Source organism: Ailuropoda melanoleuca, chromosome 14 (genome assembly GCF_002007445.2).
Source record: "Ailuropoda melanoleuca isolate Jingjing chromosome 14, ASM200744v2, whole genome shotgun sequence".
Taxonomy (NCBI): domain Eukaryota; kingdom Metazoa; phylum Chordata; class Mammalia; order Carnivora; family Ursidae; genus Ailuropoda; species Ailuropoda melanoleuca.
In genome coordinates, this window is record NC_048231.1 from 90,291,457 (window position 1) to 90,314,019 (window position 22,563).

The following is a 22,563-nucleotide window of genomic DNA, read 5'->3' on the forward strand; positions in this document are numbered from 1 at the left end:
CGCAATCTCCTCATTCAACCTCAAACCTGGCCACCTTGTCACTACATGAGGCCAAACTTCCCTTTTCTCTCAGTTACTGCAATAGCCTTCTAATTGGTCTTCTAGAACATTCTCTCACCCCCTTCCAAGCTCTTCTCCATACAACAGGCAGGATAATCTATTTGAAATGATCATGTCACCGCCTGTAGCGACATTAGTTAATTTTTGGCTGTCCAGCACCAGGACACCCTTCCTGTGCTGGAAAATTCTCCTCCTTATGAGTCTTGGTTGGATGCAGAGCCTACCTCCAGAATTGTTTGTAGCCACAAACAGACTCTTATTTCTTGAAGTTGTCCTTTGGCTCCTGCCAGCCCAGCCTAGTTTGGGTGCCTCAGACAAGCCCTGCTCCTACTTCCTTTGCAGGTGTTGTGACCTCCCCTTCTCCTCCCCTCTTCCCTGTTTTCTTCCATTTCCCCTTCAGGGCTCATGAGTGTCACTTCCTCAGGGTGACTTCGTGACTTCACAGGCTAAGGCAGGTTTCTTTGTTAGAAGCTGTTATAGAATGTGATGCTTTCTCTGGGAATCACATACCCGTTGTGTTAGTTATTACTCATCAATTACTGGGTGCTTCCATGGGGTCAGAAACCTAATATGCCGAGAAAGGTCAGACAGCGGCCTGTAAGGATCCTACAGTTTCACTGGGAACCACAGACAACACTGTGGGATATGTGCTGGAATAGCCCTGGAGTGGACAACGACAGAGGGCTCTCGGGTGGGGGGGATGAGTCTGGGAGGGACAGGGAACTGACTGCTGCAGAAATGAGGGCCAGCTACACAGAGGGGTGGTGGCACCTGGAGGAGTGTGCCAGGAGCAGGATGGTGGGAAGTCCTTCTAGGCAGAAGGAACACTTATGCTCAAAGCCACCAAGTGAAAAAGCACATGGTAGACCAGTGAGACGCAGAGTACGCCAGTGTCATTTGAACAGAGGGCAAGGAAAGAAAGAGGGAAAGAGGAAGGTAAGGAAAGAGGAAGAGTGACAGAGACAAGCCTGGAGAGATGGGTCAGGTCGGATTCCGAAGAGCCTTAGATGCCATACTCACTGGGAGCTCAGCTCTGGTCCCATAGGCCATAAGGAATTGTTTTAAGCAGAGGACCTGCTTGCGATATCTAATTCTGGCTATAGTGTGAGGGATAGATTGAGGACAGAGTGACAAGCAGATCCATATGGAGGCCATATCTTTACGGCTCCCGAGAAAGAGAGAGAGAGAGAGAGAGAACTCAATACATGACTGTAAATGAACCAATGAAGGAGCAACCATAAAGCAGGAGCGTACATGCTAAGTACCATATGAGAAGGTCCACACGCCGTGGGAAGTCCGGCAGCATGGGGGGGGGGAGATAATAAAGCCCCGACCTAGAGAACTGGCAGAGAAAATCAAGGACAGGGGAATTTAGAGGTGCTCTGAAGTAAAGGCAATGTGGCTAAGTACTGAACTGCATAGAGGTGTTGAAAGAAATGACTGAATTGGGCTAGGTTTGGCTGGCAGGGACAACGAGACTGAACACAGCACAGAGAGCGATCCGGACTAGTAGAGAGCTCCCGGGTCAGGGGCTCATCACGTATGGACCCTTCTATCCTGTAACTCCACATTCTCAACAAACAGCTTCATGACACGGTCCCACGTGGGTACTGCAGCACCAGCATCCCCAGCGGCGGGCGGCAGGGAAGGGACAAGAGCAGAGAAAGCTGCTGACTTGTAAGTGCTTACTTCCTAGAAGTGTTTTCCCTTCTATTACATTAGTAGATATTTAATCATATCTAATTGAAAGGGACATTGGGAGGTGTCTTTATTCTAGGCAGCTAGGACTCGGAAGCTATATGGCAGAGAGAAGTAAGAGGTAGAAAGGAAGTGGAAAATAACTTGTCTCGGCATCAAGAATGATTCTCTTATCCATTGGGTGGCTCTGAATGAAGAAAGAGGGAGGAGTTTTAAGGAGGGTTATAGGAAGCCGCAGAGTAAAGATGAGTAAGTTCTGTTTTGAACATATCTATTTTGGGTGGCCTGTGGAATACCGAGTGGAGAATACCAGCAGGTATTTGAAACCATATGTAGAAATGGGTCATTTCCGCTACTTAGACCACGCTCCCTGGGGACGGAGACTCCTGTTTATCCTTACATGTCCACCATGCCTTACAAATTTCCAGAATGGATAAAGATTGTAGGAAAATTAAGAAGGTGAAAAAAATCACTAAGGGCTAATTTTTTTAAAGTACAAATGGAGAGACTATATATAGAACCCAGCTACTGTTAGCCCTGGAAAGAACTTCTGCAGGTGACTTTGGACAGGACTGCACCCTCCTAGACAATTCATTCAGAATCTACTGTGAACACACCCCATGTCAAGTACAGAGCAGAGGAAAGCTGCTTGGGAAATGGGGTGTTACATTTCAGGTGTCTTTGGTGGGGCTGCATCTTGGAGAACCAGCTTTGGTGTGTGTGTTGGGGGAAGGCTGTTGAAGGTCCCTACCAGGCAATGTCACAGCTCTGCTGCCCCACAGATCTCCCCCACTTCCAGGCTGAGGGGCGCCGCCGAGGCACCTGCTTGTGAGAAGCTGACCTGTGGGAAGTTGGGGGGAACTTGGCATTCTCCAAGCGTCTTCCAGGGCAGTGAGAGATGTGGCCAAGGATCTGGACGATTTAATCCAGTTTTACGAAAGGGGGTTTACAGTGAGCAATTAAGGCACAGTTAAAGAATTAATCACTAATGAGTCATTAACTCTGCCCACTATTGTACAGTTAACAAGCTGAGGCCAGACTATTAGAGCCAGGTCCCAATTAAGGGGACGACATTGGCCACAAAGCACACCATCCGCCTCTTGAACGGTCCCTCAAGCCCGCGGGGCGCTGCAGGGCCGCCCCTTTCCCAGGCATGTTAGGACGCGAGCAGAGCCCCGAGAGCCAGTGCGGAGCTCGCTCTGGCTGTGCAGAGAGGAAGGGCCAACTTTTTCATTAATTTTATCTTCCCCACAAATATTTTCCTGCTGGCCTCCTGGAGGCTTGGATTCTATTCGTGTAGTAAGGTTCTGTGGGTGAAAAGGAGCACTTGGATGGAGACAGAGAAGGGCCCACGGCGGAGTTGGGGGGCGGGGAAGGGCTGGAAGGTGGCAGGAGCGGGGAGGCATGACTTCAAATGTTAAAGTCGCCGGGGCAGCTGAGTCCGAACTCCTGCTGTCCCCACGCCGCGGGGCTGACGCGGCTCCGGGGGAGAGGAGTCCTGGGCTGCCCCCGCTTCCAGAATCCCGCAGCAAAGACTTTCAATTAACCGATGAACTTGGCTGAGAGAGAGGGGAGGGTTAGGATTCCCTGTCTCCATTCTTCGGATTCTGGATTAGCTGGAGATGGGAGTGGGGGAAGGGCAGGGATTGTCTCCCCTAGTTTGACATTTCCCATCTCCCGAACAGGGACTCTGTTTAAAATAACTAAATACATCGGGGCCACCCCAGGCCAGTTGCTGAGCTCTGGTCAAAGCCTGCCCCTCGCAAGGGATCTCTCCCAGTCCTCCCTGTGTCACCCATACCAGTCCTGGTGACCCTCCCAGGCAGCAGGGGTGGGAGCTCAGGCCCGCAGGGCGCAGAACCGGGTTTCGAGAGCCGGACACCCATTCCCGATGAACAGCCTGGACCGGCCTGGGGCCGCAGCGTGGGGCCCCAGGACAGGGAGCAAGAAGGGCCCCGCGGGGCCGCGGCCGCCTCTGGACCCCCTGGCTCCAGAAACGGGTGACCGGGAGAGGCAGAGCCCTCAGTCTCTGCGGGAGAGAAAAATCGCCACCCTGAGTTCGGAGCCCTGGGCAAGTGTGTGTGATCTGCAGTGTGATGACGACATTCCCGTGGGCAAGAAGGGACTCCTCCAAAATGGGGAAAACGCGAAAACTGAAACGCCGCCGACGCGGGGGCCGTCGCCGGGGTGGCATGGCTCCTCGAGCGGGATCTCTGGATTAGCCCTTGGTCTCCGCGGGTCGCCGGCCAGCGAGCACGCCGGGTCCCCAGGGCGCCTGACTCCGCCCCTCTCTCGGAGTGGTCCAATCGGAGGCGTCCGTTCCCGCCCCGCCCCCCCGGTCCTGGAACCCTGCCTGCGGGGCTCCTGGCCCGGTACCTGGGAGCCCAAACGGAGCGATTCGGCTACAGACTTACCTGCCTTCCTCCCGCGGCAGGTCAGAGCATATGTCGTCTTCTGGGGAGGAGGCTCTCGAGGCCTCCCTCTCAGACTGACTGAATCCAGTCTACCTGAATTCGCGCCTGCCTGGAGACGTAGGTCGCTGTGCTTGGGCACCAGTGTCTTTCGTCCCCGAACCCTGTGGAACCACTCCCAGTTCTTGCTCCCCTTCAGTGGACGCTGGAAGCGTCGCCTGAGCCAAACCGCAGTCTCATTATGGAAGACTCAAGAACCATTTTTCAAGTGTGCAGGCGTAGTGGGGAGACCTAATCCCTCACCCCGAGTCCCAGAAAGACTTGTGCCCGCCCCAAATCATAGTCAGCACAATCCAGTTCCGGAAGCCGGCGCTTCTGCAAAGGTCTTTTCGCAGCCACGAGCTTGAGCAGTTCCCCAAGTGTTTCAGGGTCGTCTGGGGCAGTAATGCTCTTTAGCTCAAGTCATTCGCACCTCCAGCCTGAGTTAAGTCCTGGCTTCTGGCCTCTCCTGCACCCCTATTCCTGGAGCTCTTAGAGCGGCTCTATTAGGCAGCCCCTAGGAGTCAGGGAAGAGGGGCTCTGGGGCTGATGGAAGCCCAGGAAAGACCGTTAGCACACACCCCTCAGGATCTTAATTCCCAATTTAGCCTAATGAGTTCTTCCTGGGAGTTGAAATGGGAGAGCCTATTCAGCAAGTGTTTCTGGAACACTGCACTATGCTTGTGAATTGAGCAGAGCTCCTGGTAACTCCAGCTCCAAAGCTTTCAAGAGGTGTTTTTTGAGGCAACCTCCCTGTGCCTCAGTTTCCCTATTTATAAAATGAGGCTAATTGTGTCTTCCTGGCATGGTCCTTGTGAGGCTTAAATGAATCAGTAGATGTAAGCTGCTTGGAAGAATGCTGGCACGTAATAAGCTCTCAAGGATCATTAGCTGTTAGCATTTTGATCAGTTTCCAAGGATTTGTCCCTGAAATGCAGGCATGACTCGCTCTGTTGGCATCTAAAGAGGTGGTTTAGAATATCCATTCTCAGACTCAGTAGTAAAGGGGAGAAAGAAGTGATGGAGAGCTGCAGGTGACAAAAAATAGGAAGGAAAATGGCATAAGGAGGCAAAATGAATAGCCATGGAAATGATCTAAAGGAAGCAAAGAAGATGCTGGTGGTGGCAGGGGCAAGGACAGAGGTGCCCAGGACTGCAGGAAGGAGAGGGAAGGCAGAGCGAGTACTCACCAGTGAAGTTGGGACTTCTCTGGATAAATCATTCCTAGTAAAAGGGGGTGTTAAAGGATGAAAGGATGGATGAAAGAGGAGAGTCCAAACTGAAAGAAATTTACTTACACATTCATCCTGTTTACCTATTTCCCCCCCCCCCATGCCAATGGCTGGAATCACTTGGCCAATCCATCCATTTCCCAACGAACATCCTTGTGAGGGAAAGTACAGGTATTCCTTCCTACCTCTTGAGGGTAATAACACATCCAATAAATCCTTACTGACCAACCTGCTATATGCAAGACATCGCATGAGGGTCTAGGGGTACACACCCTTGCTTATTTTATACCCTCTCAGGACTCTCATGGCAAGGCCTGAATCCTGTGATGACATTTCCTCTACCCCCAGCCTCCGGATCGGCACCCTTTGCCCAAGTCGGTTTCAGGAACCCAAGAGCAGGACCGGGATACGTGCGAAGGGAGAAGCGTGATCACAATATGTATTGCCTCCCGTGGGGTCCTCGGTCGTTCACCCAAAGCCCTTACAGTTGATCTTATTGCATCTTTCCCACCTGCCAGGGACATAGGGTTCATTTCGACAAGGAAAGGGGGCTGGGGTGGCTCACTAACGTGCTAACCAACGACAAACAGCAGTGGGTAGCTCCGGCCGCATCTTTTCCAGCGCACTCAAAGCAACGAGGCCAGAGGACCTGCGCGGTGGGAATCCGGGTTATTTCCGAGTCTGCCCAGTTTCCAGGATCACTGCGGATACCGAGCCTGCTCAGGCTGGGAGGCCGGGGCTCTCCTTCACGGGGGACTCCCTGACTGCCGCGGGAGCTTCTGAAGCCGGCGGAGACCTCTGGATTCCCTTCCGCCCCAGAGCCGGCGCCAAAGAACCACGGATACTGTCCACGACGCGCCCGCAAGGACGTCCCCTCCGGGGTTGCGGCGCAGAATGCTCCAGGACACACACTATCCCAGAGCACCGCAGCTAACCTGACCGGCACTGAACAGAGAACCGCGGGGTTGAGGGGTTGAGGAGCGAGTTGGGGACGCGCGAGAGAGGTGCGGGGATTGGAAGAGGAAAAGTCGCTCTGCCCGAGTCTTCGGAGGACAAATGTTATCTGTCTTGGGTAGCAGGGGCTGGCACCGAGCCCGTGACCTGGACAGTGATCCGAGAGGGCCCTTGGGCAGCGGCGGGCTGCAAGCAGGGAGGCGGGGCCCAGGGGGTTCCGGACATTCAGCTCTCCCCTTGGGGAAGTGGTGTAGACGTTTCCTATTGGGGGCGATCCTTCGAAGTAGCAGCCGCAGCTTGGCTGTTGGGGTGTAGAGAGCCTGGGAAAGCGCAGGCAGCTGAGCCTCGAGCTCCAAACACCCCGAACCCCACACACTCCTGGCACGCGCCAGGAGAAGAGCGCTCGGGTGGAGGGCACGGAGTATCGGCAGCAGCAAAGCGCCCCCAGGAGGATACTCAGGAGGGAGCCCCAGGTCCTGCACGGTCCTCTGATCCACCCCGTCCGTCATAAAGCCCGTCCCGGACCCCCGTCTGCACACACGCCTTCTCCCCGCCACCGCTGTCCTGGGCGCCCTTAACCGGAGTCAAACCAAAACAAGGCAATCTTTAATTCTCCTCCCCAAAACTTCAAACTACGCATACAAACAGTCCCTCAAACCCTATTTCTCGGCCTCCCCTTCCTCCCAGTTGTCGTTTTCCGGGGTAGCCACGCCGCCCGAGAGCGGCCGAGGTCAGGGGCTTTGGGTCCCCTGAACCCCAAGGGCCCGGGCCTCCTCTTCCCCCCCTCCAGCAGCAGGGCTGGGGGTCCGTGGGGGGGGGGTGGCTAGAGGGCCTCGTCGGGCCGGAAGGTCAGTCCTTCCTGGCGAGCCAGGAGCAGACGCGCGTCTGAGACCCAAGCCTGGCTGCAGCTTCAGGCAACTCGGGAGGGTGGCGGTGTGGGGAACCCGGGGGGAAAGGGCGCGCGCCTGCGGGTCCGGGTCGGTTCCCAGGACGGTGGTCAGGCCCGATCTGGTCCCCGGGCCCCCTAGAGGGCCTGCCACGGCTTCCCGATGGCCTGGATGTGCTCCTTGGCCTTCAGGCGCAGAGCCGCGATGCTGCTGTTGCGCGGGTCTGCCTCGTCCAGGGGGAACTTGTCCCCGAAGCCCGGCGCGCACGGGTAGGCGGGCGGCGGCGGCCCGAGGGGCTGCAGGCCGGGGCCCAGCGGCGGAGAGTTCAGGAACGGGGGCGGCGGCGGCGGCGTGTAGCTGGCGGGCAGGCTCTGCGCCGGCGGCCCGAAGCCCGGCAGGCTCTGCAGACACCTCCAGCTTCTCCTGCCGCCGCCACTTGGCCCGTCGGTTCTGGAACCACACCTGCGGAGGGCAGCACAGCGGCCGTCGGGGGGGAGGGCGAAGGCTCGGGCCGCGCCCCCGCCCTGCTCCCGGAGCAGCCCCGCCCGGACGACTCTCTTGCCCCCCAAAAAACTGGGCCTGGACTGTCTCGCACCACCTCCCCACCCCTACGCTCTCCTTTCTTTTCCACCCCATCTTCCCCTTTTTGCCTTTTCCCTCCTCTCCTTCCCTCTGAGTCTGTTTCTTCCTTGTGCCACCCTTGTCCCTGTTCACTACACCCATAGCTGTGGCTCTGTCTGTTTCCGACTCTTGGCACCGAGCGGGTGCTCAGAAAAAAAGTGAAGTTAACCTTGGGAATCGGACCTAGGATGTTGGAAAGCAGATCTCACCAAATTTCGGGGACCTGCTCGTTGGTAGCTCCTCCTGGCACTTCGGTTTAGACTTTGCTTCCTCCCTATATGGTGCTGCTCTCAGAGGCTGTGATTTGGGCTCAGACTGTGCTTTTCTTTTTAAAATTTTTTAAAAATATTTTATTTATTTATTTGATATATATAGAGAGAGAGAGCACAAGAAGGGGGAGCGGCGGCAGAGGGAGACGGAGAAGCAGACTCCCTGCCAACGCAGGGATCGATCCCAGGACCCCGGGATCATGAACTGAGCGAAGGCAGGTGCTTAACTGAGCCACCCAGGAGCCCCCACTTTCTGCTTTACCTACCTTTTGTCTCTATTATAAACACAAGTATAAATTAATACTCTAAGTACCCTAACTGGCAGCACTGGATGTTAAAATACAGCTTTTCCCAGGAATTACTGGTTATGATAACTAGTAGAAAAAAAGCGGGTTTATTTTGTCCCAAGCTTATTTGAGTTGCTGCTTTAATAAGGTCTTCATTCTTTAATTGATATCCCTTTGGTATTTCTGATATTCCTTATAAATGGCTTTCAGTGATTATAATAGTTCAAGTTTATTATATTTACGTTGACTTTTTGGAGTCAATTTTGACATTATTCTAAGATGAGTTTAATGAATTCAATTTTTCCTTTGGTTTTTGGTTTTTTCTTTATGTATGTAAAGTCTGCACCAAGAGTGAAGTCTGGTCTCTTAATGATAAAACGTCCATTACGTTTGGTAAAAACACGACAGAAGGTGTAATTAAGGTTTCGCTACCAAGTTACTACCCTGGAAACAGAACAGAGAGACTGGTCTAGTTTAGTAGAGAATCTGAAAGAACTTTGGCCAAACTGATGGCTTCAGTGTTATATTAATGGAAGGAAATAGGGGAAAAGCTGTGACCTTAGAAGGGAGAAGACAGTTTTGAGTTAGTGGGGGAGGGGACCTCTTAGAAGCACTGAGAAAACAGCCACCCAGCACCTGGGCAGAGTAGGGCAAGTGTATATAAGGCTAGGATTTGGGGGGGGGGGAAGGAGAGAGAACAAAAAAGTAAGTACCCTTGTTCCCTTCCTACAAAAGATTCATCTCCATACCTGAGGCCCTAATTTCCCCCAGAAACAGTAGCAAACAGTAGCTATTTGCCAATGATAGAGAAAAGAGAAACATCAGCTGGGGGAGGGTTCCCATCCCACTGCTCCCTCCAATTTCTCGTATGTCCCACTCTGGCCGCCCAAAATATCAGCTACAGTCTTCCACCCAGTATTCAAAGTCAGAGAGCTAAAGACTGGGAGAGTCTGCTCTTCGAGGGCTGTACTGTTGCCCTCCACACAGTTGGAGGCCCGCGGTCAACCTCCCCCCCCCCCATCTGATTACAGCAGAGCCATGTGTTAAGAACCCGCCATATGCTGGGCACTGTGCTGGCCCCGTGGTCACAGAGAAGTCACAGACACTGTTCTCAAGAAGCTGACAACATAGAGAAGGAGCCCAAATCCCTGAACGACTAAAGAGGGAGGGAGGGAGGTAGGACAGAGGTGGTGTTATGTGTGAAGGGAGCTCCGCGTGGGCTGTGCCTGTATTCTGTACGGGCTTTGTCTCTCCTCTTCCTTCTTCACTTGTGTTCTTTTCTTCCCCCTACTCCAGCCTCTCTCCCTGAAAAGCAGGTACTAAAACGTCCACACCTTCAATGAAACCATTGCAGTTCTACTGCCCCAAATTAAGAGAAATGGAACTGTTCTCGCAGTTAATCCGGAGTTACGTTAGGGAACTATTTTTTAAAACCATGGCATGTACTCATTACTTTAAACTCCTAATATAATAAGCAGAAGAGACAAAAGACAAAAGCTTGTCCCCTTTTGCCTTTAAGATAAAGCTAAAAGCCCCCAAACATCTGAGTATCTTCACTTCCTGGAAATCTAATTCATTAGACACACACGAAAATCCCACCTTAGTTCCACTGCCTTTCCAAGGCAGTGAAATGTGTTCCCAATGACTCCCTTTCAGGCCTCTGTAAACTCTCCTAATTTGGAAATCCTCCCAGATTTTTCACAGATGACTAGCAAATATTTAAGGCTTTCAAATATTTTAATGATCAGGGATTAGAGATAATTCAGCTTTAATTAAAGCGAAAACCCTTTTACAAAAAAAAGGGGGGGGGAGGAAGAAAGAAAAGAAAAGGCCTCTCTGCCGCCCCAGGAAGTTTGGCTGGATGTGCACCAAAGAAGCAAAAGTCAGTTTCTTAAGCAAATCCACCAAAACTTTCAACTTGCAGGAGCCAGGGCCCTTGCAAGAAGACTGGGTTTTTGTTTCTGGACAGGGTGAGCGCAGTCAGTGACGGGGGTGGCATTTGGGGCCCCAATCCGGGAGGCTGCCTGCATCCCCTCTCTACTCACCGCCTCCCGCCCCAATCCTGGCTGCGTCTAATGAGCTGTCGCTCTTCATCTGGCCAGCCGGGTCTTAGTGCTCGCTTTAGGTCGAAGAGGGAGACCCCCAAAAGGGAGATGCTCCTACAAACTGGAACGGACTGTGCCAGGGGCGGTGGTGGGGCACCCGCGAGATGGGTGACGCTCCTCCGAGGCTCTGGGGGAGCCAGGGCGAGGAAGACCAATGGGAAGAGCGCCGCAATAAAGGCGTGCACGTCCGGGGATTCAGCGGAGCCTCGGCTGCAGCTTGGGCTTTGGGGCCCTCCCGGGGACCGATCTGGGCGCTTTACCTGGACCCGGACTTCGGGCAGGTTGACCTTGCCGGCCAGCTCCTCGCGGCTGTACACGTCGGGGTAGTGAGACTTCTCGAACGCGCGCTCCAGCTCGTGGAGCTGGTACGTGGTGAAGGTCGTGCGGTTCCTCCGGTGCTTCTTCTTGGGCTGCTCCTCCTCCGACAGCTTCGCGTCGCCGGTGGCGGGACCGACCGGCAGCCCGGGGCACGGCCGCGTCTCCCCAGGCTCCTTGGGGCAATAGGGTCGAGGAGCTGTGACGAAGAGGCCCCAGATGGTCAGAGAGACTCCCGGGAGTTATCCCTGGGCCCACTCCGCCTGCCCTTGGGCGCCGGCAGCGGGACGCGGGCTCCTCCCAGGCGCTGGACCAGGAGGTCGGGGTAAGGCTATGAGGGGCGCCTAAGATTTCTCTGAACGCAAATTGGAGTCTCCTGCTATACACACTAACCCCAACTCCGCGCCCAAATGCCTTAATAGCAGTTAAGGCAGGGGCTTATTCCTCTTGCAGAGCTCCTACATTTGGGCACCCCTCAGGGCCCACAGCAGCCAGGGGTGCACACTCACCTTCGTACTCCGGAGCAGGCGCCGGGGCAGACTGCGGGGAGGGCTCACCGCCTCCCCCGGGCGCCTTGGGGCAGGCGGCCCGCGCGCCCGGCCTCCTGTCCCGCTCCTTCGCGCCCCGGGCTCCCGGCTCCGCCGAGAAGGAACCGAGGATCGCGTCGTCCTTGGTAAATCCCAGGATAGCCTCTATGCTGTGCAGCCTCGAGGTGCTTCCTCCCGGGCTGCGGAGCAGGTGGCCGGCAAGCGAGAAGCTGCCGTCGGCCATGGCGGGGGCGCAGCCGGGCAGGTGCATGGGGAGCGCCAGGAGGCGGGAGGGCGCGGCCCGCGCTCTCGCAGCGCCGCCTGCTTTGGAGACCGAGAGAAGAGGCTCGAAGTCGGTTCTTCCCGGGTACCGCCGTCCCACCCGCGGGGTCCCGACCCAAGGTCAAGCTTGGCGGGTGACGTGGGCCCGGGCTGCGTGCGCCGGAGGTGGGCTCGGCCGGCGGCGGCCTGGGTCTCCGCAGGAGTCTGAAGATCGGACTCGGGGTAGCTGGGGCTCCGGGTGCTAAAGGCTGCGAGCCCGCTCGCGCCGGCTCCTCCCCTCCTGCCCAAGACCCAGCCTCTTCCCTCGGCCCCTCCCCCGGCGGCGGGGCGGGTTTTTCCCTCGCCCAGCCTCAGGGTCCCAGGGCTGCCACTCCGGGCGGGGCCGGCACTCCGAACTTTCCACCGTCCACCTCCCGAACCGCTCCAAACGCTCCACACACGTCCCGGGGGAACCGGCGATGGATGTTTGACAGGCCTAGGGACCCGACTCTGGGGCCCGCTTCCCCCGTCTGGCCTCAATGGGGCCGACGCCCTTGGTCTCACCTTCCCCCAGTACCCCATGGGCTTGCCTGCCTTCTCGGGCTTATCCTCCCGCCCGCCATCCCTCCCTCTATCCCAGAGTCGCCTCTGCCCTCGGGCGCACATCCTCGGCAGGGCTGAGCGCCCGGGGCGACCTTTGGAAAGACCCAGCCGACGGACTGCGGCCAGGCTCTAAAACGTAGGACTTCGGGCCACTGCACGCTTCTTGCCAGTTTGAAATTTCCCTTCTCTCTCCTTCTTTTTGCCTTCAACGGCCCTCCTCTTTCGGCTCCGTAGTCCGAAGGCTCGGACTTCGGGTTTATTTTGTCTATATATGTTTAACTGCTCCTTCCAGTCCCCTCGGACTCGCGAGCCGCCAAGCTAGCTCACCCCAGCGCCAGCCCCAGGAGGCGTCCAGTGACCTCGAGTGCCCGACCGCCCAGCAGGAGGCCGGGAGCCCCGAGACCGACCCGCTGCCGGGCTCAGGCCCGGGGGGGAGGGGCGGAGACCCTCCTGGGGTCCCTCGGTCTCGTAGACTGTCCCGCGGGGACGCCCCTCCCCACCAGTCTCCAGACTCAGATGTCCCAGCCTTAGGCTGACTGGGGAAGGACCTTCGTATGGGGTGAAGACCTCACACTTCTCCCGGGGGGTTATAGGCGTAATCTGCTTGCATTTCTTTCCACTTTGGGAGCCCCACGAGGCTTCCTTGGCGGGGAGTGAGAGTCGCAAGCCAGGTGGAATGATGGTTACTGCGGGCGAGTGTTTTTTCATGTCCGCCAGTGCTGTGATGCGCGCTGTGAAGGCTGACACTTGTCAACTCTGATGCCCGACCGAGGCCCCGGTCCGCCTTCACTAACTATTAGCGGGAAACGTGAACCAAAATGCTTTCCTAAGTCTGAGGACCTAGAGATTCCTTTCCTTTTCCCCACTCTCATTACGATATAATTTGACATAGCGCTGGGTGAGTTTAAGGTGTGCAGTATAAGGATTTGGCTTACTTGTGTCGTGGAATGATTTCCACAGTAAGTTATTTAACATCTCCTGATCTCATACAGATCCTGAACAGAGATTCTTCAAACGTCCTGTGCAGTAGGAGCTCTGATCTCCACGCAGGGACGTCTCCCCCACCCCCACCATTAGTTTCTTTCTGCTTGCATTCAGACAGGGGGTTACTGCCTCCCTTCTGAGGGTACCCACTCAGGTGGGCCATGCTAGCACCATAAAAGAAAAGAAAGGCTGGGTGCTGGCCTTGATAAGTTTAACGTCCAGCCTGGGAGACAAGACAATGGAAGAAACAAGAGAATAACACCTATCTTCCAACCCTCACCTTTATTTTTTAAAGTTCAGTTATTTAAGTAAGCTCTATACCCAACCTAGGGCTGGAACTCACGACCTCATGCGATCAAGAGCTGCATGCTCTCTGGCCGAGCCAGGCAGGCACCCCAATCCTCACCTTTAAAGTGGTGTTAGAAGGGCATTCAAAAGGACATGTGACCACATTAAGGATCATGGAATGATCAGTCCTCTGTGATAGGCATATGGGAGTGGTCATTATGCAAATCGCTCTATTTTTTAGTAGGCCTATAAAAAGACCTATAAAAAGGTAAATTAAAATAGCAAACAGGTGAGTTTGCCATGGATAGAAATTGAGCTACTGGTTCAAATGAAAAATTATGTTTTCTTTTAAAGATTTGTTTATTTTTATTTGAGAGAGAGTTCAGGAGGGGCAGAGGGAGAGAGAGATCTCAAGCAGACTCCTTGCTGAATCGAGGAGCTGGTTGAAGGCTCCACCCCAGGACCCTGACATCATGACCTGAGCCGAAATCAAGAGTTGGATACTTAACCGACTGAGCCATCCAGGAGCCCCAGAAGTTATGTTTTATTTTAAGCTACGTTAATAATAATCAATTTGCACTTAGAGCTTTCAGGATCCTCACGACCCTGCGAGGTGAGCAGGACAAATACATTTGTCCCCATTTTACAGAAGAGGAAACTGAAGATCAACGTGATACAATTGTTAAGCGGAGGGGTCAGGAGGAGAACTCAGACCATGGGACTCCTTGTCCAGCATTCTCTGTCTATGGCTCATTTGTAACACATGTTGTAAAGTGGGATGTTTTTGAAAAGAATAAAAGCACATCTTAGCCTGCAGTCCATCCCTAATCCTTCCCGGAGACTGGACGCCGCATCTAAGAGGCTAAGATAATAGCAGCTTAGCTTCCTTGAGAAGTGAAGTCAGAGCCTGTAGACAGCGGCCTTTGGGGTGCTGGTGTCCGAGGATACTGAACAAATCCTTCAGAGTTTCCCACTACAGTCCAGGCAAAGCCTGTCGCTGGGGCCCTCGGGCTTTCTAGGCTGTCAAAGGCACTATCCCTGCAAAGGGACTCGTGGCATACCCACAATGTCCCAAATGGCAGTTACATAGACCTTTTGGGCGAGGTGCTAATGCCTCTGGCTGCCTGAGTGTCTGGTTGGCATTTGCTGTTTCCCCTACAACCAAAATGCTTTTTATGTAAACTTCCCCAATATTAAATTGATCTCTATAATCACTGCTCCACAAAGATTGGCAGTGTTTTCTTAAGCTTCTGCCCACACGCTAAGGGGCTTAGAGCCTTGTTTTCCAAAGTTAATTCCCTCTGGGACTGCCCAGCTCTCCCTAATAGGTCCAGGTGAGGTTAGCTTTTATTTACTGTTTATTTCAGAGTCTTGAGAGAAAAGGAGAAAAGACTTCAACAGCCACTGGTGAGGGACTTCGGGGGAAACAGGGCAAAGCAGGACAAGGGGAGGTTGGGGCTTCCTTTGTGCATGACATAAAGAGCTAGTCAATGCCATTGTGGGCACGGTGGAGGGCACTCCAAGCAATCAGCCGGGGGTCATTGTTAGGGGCTAATCTACATGCGTATTTCCCAAGAACTCCATTAGGGAAGATGAATGGACTCGGCCATGTCCCTAATTCTAGCACGAAGCTGCATTTTTCCAGCAGTTACACCCGCTCATCATCAGCCCAACTGCAGCAGAAGTAAGGAGCCTGCCTTCTGAACTCCACCTCTGTTCAATTCATTAATTCATTAGGTGGATCAAAGAAAAATCCCTCCTCCCAGCCCCCACATGCGTGCTGAACCTAGACATAGCTAAAGTCCCTTTAAATTTGGCACGGCTCAGAGAAACATTTCCAGAAGTTTGGCGAGTGGGGGTGGTCGGGGCTTGGGAGGGTCTTCAGACTGGGAGGTTCCCTGTGATGTGGGAAGGACAATATGGAACAATAATTGAAAGTGGGGTGGGGTGGGAGGGGGAGATTTTGAGGAGAAAGGGAATAGGGACAGGCTAGCATGAAGAAAATGAAATCTAAATGTAGCCAGCAATTATGGGAAGTTGTACTGTAAAGTGGCTCTTTTATCTTGGATGGATGCGAGAGGTCCCATTTCTGGAAACATTCTAGGTGGACTGCATTCCCCAGAACAGTCTTGTGGGAAATGGGCATTTGTAGAGTGAGTTCCCTGGGCGCTGGGTGAGCCGGTGACACGTTCACTAAGTGAGTTAATGGCATTTGACCACAGCCTCTAGTCATTTCGACTTGAAACTGTGTTTGAGGTTTTGGCAAAACATGCCTATTGAAGGGTCTATGTGATATCACTTCACAAAGTGTGTAAAACGAACTCTATCAACTGCATGTTGATTCTTCCCTCAGTTGATGTATTTTTATCCTGGAATAACTCCTCTGGTCTCACACTTCTCTTACGAGCTCATACATGTCCTTTCAGGGCAGGCAACTTTGTTCCCTCTCTCGCTGGCTGTCTCTATCTCTGTCAAATAAATAAATAAAATCTTAAAAAAAAAGAAATATGTAATTTTTGTCAAAATGTTCAGTTTTTGTGGGAGGAGGATTTATATACGGTACAGTGTTTTGAATTCTTAAAAGGAAGTCCTACACATGAACACAAGAATATGAACCAAGAACCTGTCTGTTGTTTGGACTACTGAGCGGAGAAGAAACTGAAAGCCTAAAGCGTATGCAGGAAATAGGTGAAGGGGATCAAGAGGACCCTTGTCTTGATGAACACCGAGTAACATCCAGAACTGTTGAATCACTACATGGTACACCTGAAACTAATATAACAGTGTGTGTTAACTACACTGGAATTCGGATTTTAAAAATTATATTATTGGGGCACTTGGGTGGCTCAGTCGGTTAAGTGTCCGACTCTTGGTTTTGGCTCAGGTCGTGATCTCGTGGTGGTGAGATCAAGCCCCGCGTGGGGCTCTGCACAGAGAGTGGAGTCTGCTCCAGGTTCTCCTCCTCCTTCTCCCTCTGCTCTGCGTGCTCTCTCTCTCTAAAATAAATACATAAAATCTTTAAAAAAAAAACCACCCTATGTTATTAAAAAAATAAATAAAACAAAATGCACGGGGAACTCCAAACTTCATTTCATCATCTGTTTCCGCCTTTCTTCCGATCATACCTTTTTCACTAAAGCTGGTAACAACTGGAACAGTTTGTGCATTCTGTCCCAAATATTTATTAATTTTTTTATTTTTAAAGATTTTATTTATTTATTAGAGAGTGTGCACACAATAGAGGCAGCACAAGCTGGGTGGAGACGCAGAGGGAGAGGGAGAAGCAGACTTCCCGCTGAGCAGGGAGCCCGATGTGGGGCTGGATCCCAGGACCTTGGGGTCATGACCTGAGCCGAAGGCAGATGCTCAACCAACTGAGCCACCCAGGTGCCCCTGCCCCCAATATTTAATGACAAAATATAAAACCTGTATTAAGAACACTTAAAAATATATAATAAAGTTGAAGGGATTATAAGCACCATGTATCTACTCCCTGGATTTTAAAATTAGTATTTTGCTATATTGTTCTAATTTATCTATTTATTCACCTATCTTTCTATCCATCCATCTCTTGTATTTTTTTGTTCTTTTTTAAGTCGGTAGCAGATTTCAGTGCCTTTCTCCCCCAAGTACACCAACACATGCATATCATTAGCTAGAGTTCAATAATTTTTAAGGATTCTCTTTCTCTTTTTCAGTACCATAGACACATGGTAAGATACATACATCTCAGTGTACCATATAATGAGTTTGACAAAAGCATATATACTTTAATATGCTGTTTTATAGCAAATCCCTATCAAGGCATGGTGCATCACTGGGCACCTGGGTGGCCTCAGTCCTTAAGCTTCTGCCTTTGGCTAAGGTCATGATCCCAGGGTCCTGGGATTGAGCCCCGCATTGGGCTCCCTGCTTTATAGGGAGTCTGCTTCTCCCTCTCCCTCTGCCCCTTCCCTGGCTTGTGCTCTCTCTCTCTCTCAAATAAATAAATAAAATCTTAAATTAAAAAAAAAAAGAAAGAAAAGACATTCTTGAATGGGTAAACCAGTCTATGGTGAAAAAATACCAGAACAGCGTTTGCCTCGAGGGGAATGGCGGTGAGCACTGGCCAGGAAAGGGCATGCGAGAATTTTCTGAGATGAGAGTAAAGCACCATGTCTTTTTTTTTTTTTTTTTTAAGATTTTTTTTTGTTTATTTCAGAGAGAAAGAAATNGAGAGAAAGAGAGAGAAAGAGAAAGAGAGGGCATGAGCAGGGGAGAAAGGCAGAGGAAGAGGAGAAGCAAACTCCCGGTGTATCAGGGAGCCCAATGTGGGCTCGATCCTAAGTCCTCAGGATCATGACCTGAGCTGAAGGCAGACACTTAACCGACTGAACCACCCAGGTACCACCCCACCTGTTCAAGAATTTCTTATGAATGGAATCACGTACTCTTTTGTGTAAGACTCCTTTCACTCAGCTTGATGCTTTTGAGATCCACGCATGTTGCTCTGTATATCATTCATTTTTATTTCTTAGTATTCCGTTGTATGAATGTTCCATTGTTGTTATCCATTCCCCTGTTGATGGCCCCCCGGACTGCGTCCACCCCCTGGGTATTATGAGTAAAGCTGCTGCTAACATTCTTGGACTCATCTTTTTGAGAACATGTGCTTTCAAATCCTAAGCGTGCAGTGCTAGGTCAGAGGATAGTGTGGTTTAGTCCATGACTTGCATATGAAAGTGCCAGAACGTTTTCCAAAACTGGTCGTACTCTTTCACACTTCCTCCATCAGCACAGGAGAGCTCCAACCGCTCCACACCCTCCTCGCCTTGTCAGTTTTTACAGTGTTAAACAGTCTGGTGGGTCTGTGGTAGGAGGTCATGTTGTGATTGTTTTTAACATTCATTTCTCTGACAATCCCACTGAGCGCCTTTTCTTATGCTTGCCTGTCTCTGTGTCTCCCTTTATGCTAAGTGTCTGCTCACATATTTCCCTTTCTTTTTGTATTTGTTTTAATTTTTTTTTATTATTGAGTTGTAAGAGTTTTAAGTATATATTTATGTAAATTATAGATATATTTAGGGTTGTCTGGGTGGCTCAGTCATTAAGCGTCAGCCTTCGGCTTAGGTCATGATCCCAGCATCCTGGGATCGAGCCCCGCATCGGGCTCCCTGCTCTGCTAGGAGCCTGCTTCTTCCTCTCCCACTCCCCCTGCTTGTGTTCCCTCTCTCACTGGCAGTCTCTCTGTCAAATAAATAAATAAATCTTAAAAAAAAAAAAAAAAGAATTGGTCAAGTGCAGATTGAGACACTAAGTTGTCAAATGCATTGGCATAAAGTTCTCTGTGATGCTCCCTTACTAAAATGTTAACCTCTGTAGGATCTGCAGGGAATACTGGCTTTTGTTTTTGATGTTGCTAATTCACGTTCTTGTTCTTTCCCTTTCTGGACTGATCGATCTAGCACGTATCAATTTTGTTGATCCTCTTAAAGAACTAACTGCTGGGCTTTTAAAAAAACATTTGTTTTCTTTCTATTTCATTGATTCATGCTCCTGTATGTATTGTTTCCTCCCTTCTCCGTACTTTGCTGTCATGTTTTTATGAAGAGTATTTTGGTTTGCTCGTTTAGCAGGGGGCAAACCTGGCTAGATATAAACTCCCAGTTCTCTCCCCTGGGTGGGCAGCAGCAGAATTCTTAGTTCAGTTGTTGACCTTAACTGGGCTGCGTGAGCGTCTGCCTGATGGGCGCACAGGTCCCGGATTAGCCAGTATCTTGAATAGATTTTATACACAGAATTAGGACCATCCTCCTATGGCTCTGTCCCTTCTGGAAATTGCTCTTTCACTTTATGGCTATGGGGTCACCCCAGACTCTGCTGGGTCTTGGAGCCAATAAGGCTGCCTGTTTTCTACCCAAGTTTTAGCTGACTTACTGGCTTGACTGGGGTCTGCCCTCAGATGAAGCCGGTGAACAAAGGAAAACTCACAGGTGCCTTTTCCTTGTTCCAAGTGTAGATTCGATCCCCTCCAGCGTGGACCTGCTTTTGGCTGCTCTCTGGTGCCTTCGGGCTGTGGTTTCTTCGTATTTGGTCAAGAGTTTAAAGTTGTTTTTAAAGTTGTTATCTGCAGGCAGGTTAATCCACTAGGAGCTAATCCTCCGTTTTCAGAAGCAGTAAACCCTCCGTGTGTCGGTTTATAATCTCACTCCTCTCCGACTGTCTCTGACTGTTCTGCTTGTAGGAGGCGATTTGGCCGGATTTCTAGCGTCAGGAGCGAAACTGAAGTGTTTCTATAACTCACAAACTGGATTACTCGGCGTCTGAAAAACTGAGCCTGCTATGTCGAGACGCTTTCAAAAGACGAACTCCCGTCTCCCTCTGTCGTAAGAGCACAGCTAACTGGGCCGGAGTAATTCTAGGCAAAATCAGAAAGTCCATTTATTTTTTTTTAAAGATTTTATTTACTTATTTGAGAAAATGAGAGCAAACGAAAGGTGGGGGAGTGTGACAGAAGGGGAGGGAGAAGCAGACTCCCTACTGAACTAGGGAGCCTGACACGGGGCTCGATCCCAGGACCCTGAGATCATGACCTGAGCCAAAGGCAGACGCTTAACCGACTGAGCCACCCAACCATCCCGATTTAGGGGAGTTTAGAATAGGTTCCCTCCTCGTGCTTTACGATCGTTGGATTCTCTGTTGTGGTGAAAGGAGACCTTTTTGGGTCCATCGCATGGCACAGACACCACGTACTTCTAGAATAAATAGGCCTTCTGGATGCCCTAACAGAGGCCCTCCCTGCCCCAACCATGTACGTGTGTGGTATGTGGCGTCATTTGGTGTGCTGCGGGGGGGTTGCTCTGCTGTACTATGGACCGGGCTTGTGTGGTGTAACGTGGGGTGATGTGTTGTGGTACGAGAAGAGTCTGATGACTCTGGCAGAGTCTTCTAGTAGTTACGCAGCTCCACTGGGATGCAGACCGAAGGGCATTAGAGCAATGTTGACGGCCAAGATACATGCCAGCGTAGTGGCTTCCTCATCTGCATTGGCTGCATCTCATGAGAAAGCCAGGCTTCTGTGTCAGCCTGCAGCTAGTCTGTGGGCTAACCTGGCAACCACGGTATTTTATGTCACAACAAAGTATATAAACCCAGGGCCACAGGCATCACCCATCCATCCCACTCATTCCGTCCGTTACGGAACAGAGTCGGGCACTGGACTGAAAATAAATTTTATCTGCTATTTTGCAGCTTTAAAATTTTGGAATATTTTACATTTCTGCTGTAAAACCAATCACAACTTGCATGCCAGTTCTGATAAAAGACAAGCATGGTTTTTTTTTAAAATGATTTTTTATTATATTATGTTAGTTACCTTACAGTACATCCCCAGATTCTGATATAAAGTTCGATGCTCCATTAGTTGCATATAACACCCAGTGTACCATGCAATATGTGCCCTCCTTACCACCCATCACCAGTCTATCCCATTCCCCCACCCCCCCTGAAGTCCTCAGTTTGTTTCTCATAGTCCATAGTCTCTCATGTTTCATTCCCCCTTCTGATTACCCCCCTTTCTTTATCCCTTTCCCCCTACCGATCATCCTAGTTCTTATGTTCCATAGATGAGAGAAATCATATGATAATTGTCTTTCTCTGCTAAGACAAGCATGGTTTTAAAATATGTCCATGGGGGCACCTGGGTGGCTCAGTGGTTGGGCATCCGCCTTCAGCCCAGGTTATGATCCCAGCATCCTGGGATTGAACCCCATGTTGGGGGGGGCTCCCTGCTCAGCGGGGAGCCTGCTTCTCCCTCTCCAGCTCCCTCTGCTTGTGTTCCCTCTCTTGCTGTCTCTGCAAATAAAGAAATAAAATATTTTTAAAAAATAAAAAATAAAATATGTCCATGGTATCTGGGGTTTGTGGATGCCGTGGCTTCAATTTGTGTCCCCTCAAGGTTCGTATACTGAATTTCACCTCCAAGGTGATGTTAGGTGGGGTCTTTGGGAGGTGAGTAGGTCATGAGAGCAGAGCCCCATGAGTGGGATGAGTGTTCTCATAAAAGGGACCCCACAGAGCTCCCTTGCTCCTTCCATGGTATGAGGATGAAATGAGAATTCTACAGCTCAAAAGAGGGTCCTCACCCAGCTATACTGGCACCCTGGTCTCAGCTTTTCAGCCTCCGGAACTATGAGGAATAAACATTTTTATTTATAAGTCACCCAGTCCTTAGTATCTGATTATAGCAGCCAGGATGGACTAGGACAGTGGACTTCAAGACTAATTAGCTGCCAGCATTGCTCCAATATTCTCCCAGGGACTTCCAAGAGGGGCTCAACTTTTCCAAGGATCGTAGGTCCTGGACCCCTAATGATTTGTTTTATTTGCATATTTTCATAACATGAAACTTTCTCTTCTAGAGCACATTCAGGAACTCTGGTTAGAGAACGGCTTAGCCCCTAGCCTTTTGGTCTTAGTTCTCCTTTCCTCTGAGAGAGCAGTTCTTCTTGATAAAAGCTATTTTGGGGGGGCGCCTGGGTGGCTTAGTCCATTAGGCATCCAACTCTTTGATTTCCACTCAGGTCATGAATGTGCTCCACGCTCAGCGGGGAATCTGCTTGAGATTCCTTCTCTCCTTATCCCTCGGCCCCTCCGACCCTGCTCTTGAGCGCTCTCTCTCTCAAATAAATATATTTTTTTAAAAAGCTGTCTCTGAGCATTATTTATTCAATGAACAGATTCGTTGAAAGGCTACTATTTTGTTTTGGTTTGGTTGGCTTTAGTTAAACATCTCTAGATGTTTCCGAGGTAAATATTCTAAGTCTTTTGAGCAATTCCCCTGAAAGCAAGTGTTAAGAGAAGGAAATCCATTACCCCCTGGAAGACTGGGGCACAGAATGACAGTACGGTTTATTGGAAGCTAGTCTGCAGCAGAGGGATGGGGAGGGACAGGAGAGGAAAACCAAGGAGAGATAGGGGAGGCGAGATGGAGAGAAGAGGACAAGAGAGGAAGGGGGGGGGAGACGCATACACACACACACAC

At 51.1% G+C, this 22,563-nt stretch overlaps 1 protein-coding gene across 1 annotated transcript; it reads right to left on the bottom strand.

Annotated features, from left to right (window-relative positions):
* Nucleotides 1-7,076: 7,076 nt before the first annotated feature.
* RAX (retina and anterior neural fold homeobox) lies at nt 7,077-11,918 on the bottom strand. The gene is made up of 3 exons (XM_034642209.1): nt 11,388-11,918; nt 10,504-11,077; nt 7,077-7,743 (listed from the first exon to the last, which is right to left on the bottom strand). The coding sequence occupies exons 1-3, from the start codon at nt 11,674-11,676 to the stop codon at nt 7,419-7,421; spliced, it is 1,188 nt and encodes a 395-aa protein (XP_034498100.1). The 5' UTR covers nt 11,677-11,918; the 3' UTR covers nt 7,077-7,418.
* Between the last annotated feature and the right edge of the window lie 10,645 nt (nt 11,919-22,563).